The sequence below is a fragment of the Neoarius graeffei genome, chromosome 6, assembly GCF_027579695.1.
Source record: "Neoarius graeffei isolate fNeoGra1 chromosome 6, fNeoGra1.pri, whole genome shotgun sequence".
In the NCBI taxonomy this organism is placed as follows: Eukaryota; Metazoa; Chordata; class Actinopteri; order Siluriformes; family Ariidae; genus Neoarius; species Neoarius graeffei.
In genome coordinates, this window is record NC_083574.1 from 472,291 (window position 1) to 484,790 (window position 12,500).

At 41.6% G+C, this 12,500-nt stretch overlaps 1 protein-coding gene across 3 annotated transcripts in view; it reads left to right on the forward strand.

Annotated features, from left to right (window-relative positions):
- The window catches only part of cntn5 (contactin 5), a 266,463-nt gene that overhangs the window by 222,487 nt on the left and 31,476 nt on the right, over window positions 1-12,500 (forward strand). For all 3 annotated transcript variants that reach the window (XM_060923112.1, XM_060923113.1, XM_060923114.1), the window contains 2 exons: window positions 6,000-6,127; window positions 6,904-7,079. In XM_060923112.1, the coding sequence (XP_060779095.1) occupies window positions 6,000-6,127; window positions 6,904-7,079 (304 nt within the window). The remainder of the gene's footprint in view (window positions 1-5,999; window positions 6,128-6,903; window positions 7,080-12,500) is intronic.

Below are 12,500 nucleotides of genomic sequence, written 5' to 3' on the forward strand. Positions count from 1 at the left end.
GGCGCCACAATAAGCAAAAATGTGTTTTGGGTGATATCTCTTTACGGATTTAGAATTGCATCTAAATGTTCATGTTAGTGATGCTCTGGGATGTCCCTGAACATTGCCAGCCTGTCATCTCCGTATGAGAATCCGCCTTGTGTCTTGGCCAAACTTTCGCGTGTTGACACAAAACTTGTTGTGTGGGCGTGCGGTCACCTCTCTTGCCGGGTTGCCATGGCGGTGCACCTGAGCAAGCACACGTTCGCATTTTCTCCGGAAATGCATTCTAGTTATTATTATTACCTCCGCCAAGGAGGTTATGTTTTCAGTAGTGTTTGTTTGTTTGTTTGTTTGTTTGTTTGTTTGTTTGTTTGTCTGTTAGCAACATTACAGAAAAAGTAATGAACGGATTGCTCTGGAATTTTTTCCAGAGGTGTGACTGGGAACAAGTAACAATCCATTAAATTTTGGTGGTGATCCGGATCACCTTCTGGATCCCAGATTTTTTAAAGGATTCTTGGCAGAGGTCTGCGCTCTCCGAGTGCTTTTCTAGTTCCCGATATTTCACTCCGATGATGTCACGTCCAGTGTTTTCCCGCTGACTAGATGCGCATAGTCTATGTCAAAATGTTGAATCGGTTCAAAATCAAAACTCTTTTGATTAACTTGCAGGGTTTGTGTGTGTGTGTGTGTGTGTGTGTGTGTGTGTGTGTGTGTGTGTGTGTGTGTGTGTCCATATAATATAAAGAACATTACACGGTGGTGTGAAGATATGAAGTTTATCTTCTCAAGTTAAAAATATTTTCACTCATTCACTTCACTCACTAATTAATATGTTCACCACTCGAAGATAAACTTCATATCATCACACAACTGTGTAAAATTCTCTATATAATATGACTGTTCAAGCATATATATACTGTATATATGTAATGTGTGTGTGTGTGTGTGTGTGTGTACTGTATGTTTTCAGAGCCTGGAAGATTAGCCCCATAAGGGGTTAAAGGGCATCTCAATAAACTCAATAGTATCTAATCAGTCATGGTTCAGTAGATCGTTTGTCCGTCCAGCCGGTTTACTGAGTGAAGGCTTTCTGACATCCTGCCCTGCTTCAGTGTGTCCTGCTGTAACACCAGCAAAATAACGTTCTCTAACTCGACCTCCACTCCGTCTGCAGCAGCTCCCTCTGCTCTCGGAACAGCAGTTTTCTTCCAGAAAAGGTGTTTTAGTTTCGTGTTTCTCCTCTTATCTACCTGGCAGTAAAAACGGTCACCGCACTCGTGCTGGTCCGCCGGGCTCAGTGTGGACGCGAGTGTTCACATCCCCCCTCACACAGCTCACCTGAGCTTCAGCGTGTCCCCGTCCCCGAGGCCAGTGTGGGAAAACCCAGAGAACAGCAGCGACTCATTTTCTTCAGAAATGTGTAAACACACACCGTTTTTATGTTTAAACTTTTAGATCTCAGTAAGCGAGAGTGTGTGAACCCCGTCTCTGTGACTCCACCCCTCACTCACGTTTACACTGCTGTCTTCTGGCAACAGGCCAACTCCGGCGAGGCGTCTGTTCTCTATCACACACAGGTGTGTCTCTGTGGGGATGTGTTCCATGTTGTCAGACATTTATAATAACATTATGAACCTGTCAGTGGTGAAAACAGCGCTTTACTGTGATGTGGTTAATTCCCCTGGGGGATTGCGCCGTGTGGTTCTGTGGTGGTTGGTTACAGTGTTCTAACTCAATACTGGACTGATTTCAAAAATGTTTGTCTCTGGTAAATATTGGGACAAGAAGAGATGAAAAAATAGGGTTAGAAATCCCAGAGTTTCCCTTTAATTCTGCAGTTATTCACTGTTCAGTGAGGGAGACTTGAACATAAACAGCTCTGAGTGACTGCAGTCTTTAAACTGTCTCCAAGGTCAAACATCCACAGCCATCTTTAAGTGTGTGTGTGTGTGTGTGTGTGTGTGTGTGTGTGTGTGTGTGTGTGTGTGTGGCATACATGTTTGCGTCGAGGTGAAGCATCAGCGTTACCAATGGTGACGGAGAGCCTTGGGGGCGTGACTGGGACACATCTGAGTGAGGGATTAAACATCATCACTGACTCTTCCTGATGGAGATGAGGTCTAAAGACAGAATTCTCCATCAGTGTGAGGGAGCCACGTTCCTGCATCAAACAACTCCAAGTCAGTAAAACACGCCTCCAAAAAGTCACGTGACCTCCAACTCATACAAACTCCGCCCACTACCACATGAATAAACTCCAACCATTTATTCTCCACCAAGTGATGGTTGGAAAGGGAACAGCGTGAGTCCTGTGTTTTAACTCACCAGTGGTGCACAGTTTCAGTCCCTGACCCTCCAAATATTTATCACGGCTTGTGTGAGTGGACGGCTGAAATTATTTACTGGGTTTTTCTGCTGACGCTGAAGCTGTAAAGCAGCAATTTATTCTGAGAAATAGACCCTGGGACTCTCATGCTTTTTTAAATGAACTAGCAAAATGGCCACACACACACACACACACACACACACACACACACACACTGCATAATGCATTAGTGTAAAGCTGCATCGACTCACCGTTCGCCCTTCACATGATGCCAGTCTGCTCTGTGTGTGTGTGTGTGTGTGTGTGTGTGTACAGATGGTCAGATGGAGTGTGATGATGGATGTGAGGGCTGTGTGTCTGTGTTTCTCAGGTAACAGTCTGATGAATGGACTCAGAGTTTGTGTGTTCTGATAAATTGCTCCATAAATTCATCATAACTTTTCAGTTTATTGAGCTGGTCAGAGCAGACGTCATGATTTTTTTTTTTTTTTGTGTGTGTGTGTGTGTGTGTGTGTGTGTGTGTGTGTGTGTGTGTGTGTCCATCATTGTTGATTCTGCTGTGTGTCTGTAACAGAAAGCTTTGTGTTAAATTAAATAAATCCTGTTGTAGAAATTATGTACCTAATTTTATAACCATTACATGAGCAGATTTTATTTGTTTATCAATCAGGAAATTAAGTATCTTAAATCCTGTTTAGTTAATTAATTCTAGCACCAAGAATTTATATTAAAAAACATAATTTCTGCTGTTTATAATGATGATTTTAACATTAATGGTATTTATGTAGCTGCTTAACTTTATCAGACAAAATTACTTTAAAATGTTATTATTGCACAACAACAGAAAATCTGTTACATCATACAACAGCACTGTTGGGTTCTGGGCTCTGATTGGTCAGAAGGTGTTGATTAATTCTCTCTAACAGCAGCTCTGACTGTAGCGCAGGTTTATTTATCATTAATGCACTCATTCTAATACATTATGGTTTCTATAGTAACGGCTCAATCACAGGGGTGTGTGTGTGTGTGTGTGTGTGTGTGTGTGTGTGTGTGTGTGTGTGTGTGTGTGTGTGTGTGTGTGTGGTCTCTGTAAGGAGTCTCCAGTGTGAGCGCTGTGTAACAGTCAGAGGTGAAGCTGAAGGTTTGCTGATATCTTCAGCAGGTACAGAGGAGTTTACGCTCCTGTATCGTTTCTCAGGAACACGATGGAACAAGCTGAGGGTTTAGTTTTTTTGTCTCATTAACTGTGTGAGAGAATAAAGAAAGACTGCTGAGGGAACGAGTGTTTATAGCTGCTATAACGTCAGTGAGAACAGGAACTCACTCATTTCATTGACATCCCAAAACATTAAATGTAATTATAAAGGGATAAAAAAATAATGTGTTGTTCTCTGTTAAAGAAAAAATGTAATTGTAAATATGAGTAAGTTTTGTGGTGCAAGAGGAATAAAACACTTAAACCTTAAAACTACAGTCAGAGCTGCTGTTAGAGAGAATTAATCAACACTTTCTGACCAATCAGAGTCCAGAATGATTTTTATCTGAAATTCTTAAAATAAACGATGGTAATAAAGCAGTGATTTCAGGAAGTTTTTGGACGTTAGAGATGAACTGAAGACGTGGGTGGTGAGGAACAGCAGTTCGGGTTATCTCACACTCTCACCTGTCGCGAGTCACAGCTCCATCATTAACTCGGATTTCCGCTAATGTTCTGCGCTGCTGTGTCCTGCACTGAGAGGATTAATCCCATTAGTGTGAAAGATTAAGCTCTTAATGTCTCAATCCTAAATACATTAATGTCTAAAATATGACAAGATGAACAGCATCCTGGTTTTGTGTTGTGTTCTTTGTGCTGTGCTTTTTCCTTTCCTTGGACAAATTCATGCTTTTTTTTTCTTCACTGAGTAAATAAAATACGGCTCTTAATTTTTTTTTTTTTTTGGTGCTTTGGAGACTTTTAAGTGAACATCTGGATTTAAGTGAACATTTGCATTTTACTCTCCAGCCTCCTGAGTAAGTTCACGTCGTCTCCTCTCAGCGTTTGTCTCGTCTGATGTTTACATTTTATAACACTGTAGGATAAACGTCTTCACGCCTTCATGTGTTTCTGCCCGTCAGTTCTCATCCCCTCATCCTGGGAGAGAAAGAATAACTCATCACCCTGGAATTATGGAAACTAAATGATATAGAATGATGTAATCTGGCCGAAATAAGGCAGAGATTGAATTTTAATAAAACATTGACTTTATGAAAAAAATCCTCCTCACACGTCAGGATTCACTGAAAGAAAAGAAAACACTGAAGGTCACCTTGGAGGAGTTTTCACATCTCTTCTCTTCTCTTCTCTTCTCTTCTCTTCTCTTCTCTTCTCTTCTCTTCTCTTCTCTTCTCTCCATGGATCAGGTTTTAAGTTTAACGCTGTTGAATAAAAAAATATCAAGTCCCTGATTTAATGTCTGAGAAATTCAGTCTCACACTCCAGAGAACCTGCTGTTAAATGGCACATTAAATATTTTATTGTTATTAAATACATTTTTCTTCTTTTTACATACAGACTTTTTCACTGTACTGTATATACAGTACATATATGTTGCATGTGTGTGTGTTGCGTGTGTGTGTGTGTGTGTGTGTGTGTGTGTGTGTGCGTGTTGCGTGTGTGTGAGAATTGGACTATTGTACAGCTGTTCATTAACGTCGTGTTGAATGTGTTCTGTGAAAACCGGCCTGTAAACACCAGGCATCTGTTTCACTCGCAGCAGGGAATTTAATCAATAAACTTATTTTTCGAAAGAAGATTAAACTCTGTTAACTTTAAATCTGTTGAGATAAATGAATGATATAATCTCTGTAGATTTATATATCTGTGCTAATCCTCATCGATCTGTTCATTAGCATCGGAAACGAGCAGATCGAGCTGTTATTGAACATTTAATCTCTAAATCGGTTCTGTAAGTTAAAGCGCAGAAAGATAAACACAGTTAACTCTGTAGAGTGTTTGTTAACTTTAATGGTAAGTTTATTTAATTCAGAACAATTTTATTTGTAGTTTTTTTATTTTATTTTATTTGTAAAGCACTTTTACAGAAATTACGGAAGGTTTCGTGACTCCAGTCTCAGACGTTTGAGTTTCTCTTCTTTGTCACACTTTTAAATCCATATGCAGTAAATATTGTCTAATATTTTTATATCAGTTTTCTTGCCCTCTTCTGCTGAACTGGATCAGAGTGGCTCGATGTTGGTGAGGAACGAGTGGAGGAAGATGAATAGATAGCTCTGTTTATTATGAAGGCTGAACTCCTACGTTAGTGTCAGGAAAACAACACGGAGTAAAATAACACGGCCAGTGAAATGTGGCTTTATTTTGTGAGACTCAGCAATAATTTCAAACAATTTCACACCAAATTAATCTTCATATATTCAGTTGATAATTACAAAGTTGATGTGTAAAATAAATTAATCAAACAAAAGAGGGGATTTTCTCTCAAGACCCCGTTTATACAGGAAGTCAGTTGTTGCACAGAGCAAAAGAACAAACGTTCCTCGTTTTGTCTCCTTAAAGGTTTTGGATAAAATTCTACGACCGAGTTCAAAATCAGGACCGAGTCAGTCGTCTGTTCGCTGATCTTTTTTTGAAGAGTGTCCACTGTGATGTTCTCTGCATTTAAACATACATTTTGATTTTTAACAGAATTGTGGTTCTACGCAACAACACGCTGCAGATCATCAATGCGAGCCGCGCGGACGAGGGCCGCTACATGTGTCGCGCTGAGAATCAGTTCGGCTCGGCCGAGATGACGAGCTCGCTGCTGGTGAAAGGTGAGTGACTCGCCTTCAGTCCTCTGCTTCCTCGGCCTCATTTACTGCAGCTGATTGAGTGCGGAGTGTGTAAAGTCGTGCACATCTGCTGTGTTCAAGAAGCAGAACACGAGTTCACATCAGTCTCCGACTCAGAAACAGGGAACCGTGACAGCAGTCCGAGTTCCAGCTCCGTCTGTCTGAGGCTCATTAACACCCGAGAGGAAGGAGATTAGATTCCTGCTTCAAAATCACCAAGTTACAGTTTTACAGAATGAAACTCGGCTCATATTATATTACAGTAATAATAATAATAATAATATCTGCTCTTGCTAAATGTTGGATCCACAGACACTGTGTGTTTATAAGGATGAGTTGTAACTGCATTGCTGTAAAGACTCTCGGGTTAAAGGAACATCGAGCTCAGTGTTGTACAAAATGTGAAAAAGGCAAATCCTGTGTTTGCCATTTCACTTTCAGCGCTTTGTTTACAATCGGCTTTATAATGGAAATGTCTGACTGTCCTCAGAGAAAGAGCTTACAGCAGATTTAGTGTCGAATCATGACGGCAGCTGCTTTACAGGACGATTAAATTCTCAGCGTGTAAACAGGCAGTTTGGGGAAATCACTGATCCGCTGACGTTAAACACATCCACCGTTCGGCTGAAGGACTTTGTCCAACAAGGGTTCCATTGTCAGGGAGGTGTTTAGGAGAGGATGTCAGCGTATTAACACTGCTCTGTGATACGTCCTCGTCTCTTTCCTGAGATGACAGCGAGACAGTGTTGTCCTTACAGAGGCCCTGAGGGTGGATCTGAGCCCGAAGCGAGTTGAGGTGACGGTGGGGGAAAGCGTGGTGCTCAGCTGTAAAGCCACACATGACCCATCACTCGACATCTCCTTCCTGTGGCAGCTCAACAACCAGCCGCTGGACACCCAACAGGACGACGGCCATTTTGAGTACATCAGAACAGTAAGGACTTCTCTGTGTCCACTCGCTCCACTGGAGCTGTAACATGAACCTTAACGTAGATCTGGAGAAGGAGCTGATTATGCCAGATATCACCACACAAAAAGAACAACAGACCGCCTGTCACTGAGGTAGAGGCACTTTCAAGATAAATTTATTTCAGAATAATGTGTTACACCACACTGTGCTGAGTTCTGGGCTCTGATTGGTCAGAAGGTGTTGATTAATTCTCTCTAACAGCAGCTCTGACTGTAGCGCAGGTTTATTTATCATTAATGCACTCGTTCTAATACGTTATGGTTTCTATAGTAACGGCTCATTCACAGGGGTGTGTGTGTGTGTGTGTGTGTGTGTGGTCTCTGTAAGGAGTCTCCAGTGTGAGCGCTGTGTAACAGTCAGAGGTGAAGCTGGAGGTTTCAGTTTTCTGACGTCTTCAGGACAGAGGAGTTTACACTTCTGTACAGTTTCTCAGGAACACGATGGAACCAACTGCGGGTTTATTTTGTTTGTTTTGTTTTCTTAACTTGAAGAGAGAGAATAAATCGAGTCCGGTGAGGGAACGACTGTTCAGAGCTGTTATAATGTCAGTGACAACAGGAACTCACTCATTTCATGGAACATTCCATAATATTAAATGTAGCAATAAACAGACAAAAAGTACGATGTAAGTCTTTAATTTAAAAAAATGTAATCGTTAGTAAATCGCTGTGGTATAAGAGGAATAAAACATGCTGTCATAGAAAAATAAGCAACTTCAGGATCGTTAAAGTAACACTCAACTTCTGTTCTTAACATCCTGAAACATCTCTTCTGCCAACTTCTGGTTTGGGCTTTTGGATCTCATCCAAACCCATCAGAACCTCAGGTTCAGAAAGCATACGTTATATTCCTGGAGGTTTACCCATCAGTGATGATTCCCCATAAACCCTGAAGTAAACCTCAGTCCTTACATGTGCTGCACATGTGTGTAACATGAGGGAAACATGAACTTTTCAGAGTTTTATAACAAAATATCTGAATATTGAACAAAAGATGTCGGTGAAAGACCATCGAACGAGGATGAAATGACAGCAGCAGTAGGTACAGAACCCAGACCTTGTATTCGTCATCTAATTTGTGGACGACAGATTCTTTTTCTTCATCCACTACAAATTAATTGCCACCAGTTTGATCTCAATTTCTCATCTTTACGTTCTTGTTAGCATGTAACACCAGATCCTGCTCGAGCTCAAGTGAGAATCGATGGTTTTAAAGGTCAGCCGGTTCCACATGTCACCCGAGATTAAAGACTCGCTGTGAATCATATCATCATGTTTCTCGTGACACAGAGCTCATGATTCTGCCTGATGGACCACCAGTGAACATCGTGCTCCTCTAAAAGTTCAGAGTCTTACAGGAGGAATGTCTCAGACATTTTCTTTTTTTGATTATCAGTCTTTCTGTTGCTGTACAGAGACAGAGATTTTATTGACGTCAGCTCTGAATCCCAAAGGCCCAAGTCCACTTCCTCAGACACAGTGCACATGACCAGTGTTCATACATGTCAACCTATACGGATTGTCCGGAAATTATACGGATTTTAGCTCATTTCAAGGGCGTACGGGCGTATAAACAAAGTCTTACGGATTTTCAGTATTTTCTGACCTAAATTTATTTTGTGTATCTTACTTGAACATCATCAGCTGATCGTCGCAAAAACATACAAAAGCTCGATTTATAGACAAAGAACAGCGTGTATGCAGGGGCAGATAACCCAGACTATGTGAAACCGGATGTTTATTCCTCAAGCCTCGTGCAGTATCGCGACTGTGAGACTTCGCTCGTTCAGGTCATGCGCACGATCTGCATTTAAACGCGCCAAACGGTCATTGTTCGAACGATTTTCTCATTGTGCAGAGCGACATTGTTTACACCTGAGAGATTTTGAATAGCGTCTGCTGAGTGAAAGAATGGGAACACCTTGTCAACAAGTTCACTCCCTTGGTGAACCAGGAGGAACTCAAAGAGGAGTTTGAGGAATACCAGCTCCTGGAGGATACAGATATAAAGCTCCTGGATGCAGATGAGAAGCCCATCAGGATTGATGTGGTGTGGAGCTCCATCCTGAAGATGGTTACACCCATGGGACAGGAGAGATTTCCAAACCTGAGAAAAACTATGGAGGCATTGCTGTGTCTACCTCACAGCAATGCTGACTGTGAGAGGGTATTCTCACAGGTCAGGAAAATCCACACTGACTGTAGAAAAACCCTGGGCACAGACACCCTTACTGCACTACTGCAATGCAAACTGAACACAGACGTCTGTTGTGACATCACCCCCACAGAAAGGCAGTTACAGCTGGCAAAGAAGGCTGCCAGTGATTATAATCAAGATCATATGGAAACATGACTGACTGCGGACAAAAATGGTCTCTGTGAAAATTATCCCATTGAAATGGAGCAGCCGACACTTTGACTGACAGGGCACAGACAGTGGAGTTTGAGTGTTTTCCCTGAGTCTGTAAAAAGTATTTTCCTTTGGAGTGGGAGCAGCCTACCCTATGAACAGTAGGATAGCACTAAATGTGTATTGTACAAATGTACATCAAAATAAAAGTTTGTTGCGATTCGAAGGCTGTAAGGATTTTATGTTGATTTTATGGATTTCTTCCTCTGATACTACAGGTGGACGCCCAAAGGGGTTGACATGTATGAATGTTTCAGACTTGTGCACATTACTGCACGTGTGTGAAACTGTGTGTGTAGTAATACAGTCACCGGCCAGTTTATAAGGAACACCCCTACATCTACCTGCTGTTCTCTGCAGTTCTGTAATCAGCCGATCCCTCGCCAGCAGCAGCACGATGCACCAAATCCCACAGATACAAATCAGGAGCTTCAGTTAATGTTCACAATGTTCAAACATCAGAACGGGAAACACTGTGATCTCGCAGTGTGACTTTCTCTCACTGTGGTCTGGGTGTTGGTTTGATCCAGATGGACTGGTTTGAGTATTTCAGAAGCTGCTGATCTCCTGGGGTTTTCACACACAACAGTCTCTAGAGTTTACACAGAATGGTGCAGAAAACAAAAAACACTGAGTGAGTGAGCGACAGTTCTGTGGGTGGAAACAAACGCCGTGTTGATCAGAGAGGGTCAGAGATCAGAACATGGACAGGTTGGTGCAAACTTTTTTGCCAGGAAGGATATAGTAACTCATATAATCACTCTTTAGAACTGTCTTTTTAAAAGCATCTCAGCATGCAACAGCAGAAGAACACATTGGGTTCCACTCCTGCAGCCAAGAACAGGGATCTTAGAACCAACAACACGTTCCTATTAAAGTGGCTGGAGATTGTCCACTGATCCAGTAGCACAGGTCTGTATCTGTAGAAGTATATTTGGGTCTTAAGGCGAATAGACACAGAGGTCCAGTGGGTAGTTTTGTCTTCTCACAGGTTCTCCCAGGGTCTGCATGGGTTCTCTGGGTTCTCTAGTTTCCTCACACCTCACAGAACATGCCAGGAGGTGGACTGGTTATGCTAAATTACCCCCAAGGGGTGAATGTGATTGTAATTGGAGTCCCATCTAGGACGTATCCCACCTGGTATTGAGTATTCCAAGGATCAATTCCATCCTGACCAGGATAAATCACTGAAGAAAAAAGAGAGTTCCTTTAATGGTTCCAGCTCCTGAAATTCTTAAGAAAAAGGTTTAAACCCTTCACTGGTTTGTGCTTCAACTGTAACCCACTGAATTTTATGGAACGTTAACTGAGCTTTAAAACCGCTGGGCCGTGGTTTAGATTTAGAAATAGAAATATGCCATACCGTATTTTCAGAGCATAACATCTAAAAACAGCTGTCCACAGTTCCTCTGTTGTTCCTGATCACATGTTTATGTCATTATTTAGCTGAAGACTAATTAAGAAAGGGACGAGTTTCTACAAACTGCTACAGATTTTTCTTACATTTTATTTTGCCGTTCTGGTCTGAAATGAACAGACAACGTGGCTCATTAAAGTTGATTAAAATGTTTAAAGTGCAATCGAACAAAGAAGTGTGTGTGTTTATTCTCCACTTCAAGGTCAAAACCGATATCATCACATGAAGGTCAAAACATGACCACAACAGATTTATTCACAGTCATGAACGAATCACAAATTCTTAATCAGTAAAAAGTTGTTTCGTGTTTCATTCAGCCGTGATATCTGTATCTACCTGTGTGTAATATCATATGAAAGTACGTTTTGAGTTTTTTCTCCTGAAATGCAGTTTTGTGTTATCAGTGTAGTGTGACGAACGCGGGTCACACACCAGCTGCTGAGCTTCATCACGTCTCCGATCACGTTAAAAATCTCCAATGACTTTCTAACTGGCATTTATCCCTCATCAGTGTCACACAGGACTGATGCAGTTCAGCTCAAACCGACTCATATCCTTTATATATCCGATTAGAGCCACTGTTCAGCCCCAATACAGGTGTTAATACCAGCACTTATCATTTCTCAGCCACGGAGCAGCCAGACACGTTGCTGATTGGGTTCTGGGCTGAAAAAAATGGTCAATGGGACACTTTTGGAAATTGCATTGTGGCAGAAATTACATTCTGATGATGAATAGCATGAAGAACAAAGCAGCGACTCTTGGCTGGTCAGTATGTACTGAACTGTGACTTTAATTTTTAATTTCGAATATTCTCCAGTGATTTGGGTCGCGACCTGCTGAATGTAAAGTTCTATACACTTTTAATTGAACTTCCATGAAGCTGTATTAGGGTCGGTAATGTACACTCAGTTAACAGAGAACATTATTCAAACATTCAATAATCTGCACCAAGATAATATTCCTGCAACGTTCCTTCACAATGTTATTCATGTGTTTAGACACAAACATTATGGAAGCACTAGTGTTAATGGTCCTACAGTGTTGCAGCAATGTGGTAGTTGTTGTTTTGGGGTTTTTTTGTCAAAGTGTAATGAAAGAAATTTTTCAAAACACTCAGGAAATATTCTGCTAATCTGAAATAGTTAAATGGACAGATTTACCTTCAGAGCCCTGGCCTTAAAAACACTAAATACAAATAAGACATAGAAGAACACTCAGGAGAGAGCAAACCTCCGCCAAGCCACATACGGTATAATCAACATCAAAATCAAATCACCTGAGCCTGGGATAATCCGAAAACTGTACACCACATTTCATCAAAACCCATTCTCTATATTTTGAGTTATGTTGCGAACAGAGGCGAAAACATAACCTCCTCCAACAAACATCTCATCTCATTATCTGTAGCCGCTTTATCCTGTTCTACAGGGTCGCAGGCGAGCTGGATCCTATCCCAGCTGACTACGGGCGAAAGGCGGGGTTCACCCTGGACAAGTCGCCAGGTCATCACAGGGCTGACACATAGACACAGACAACCATTCACACTCACATTCACA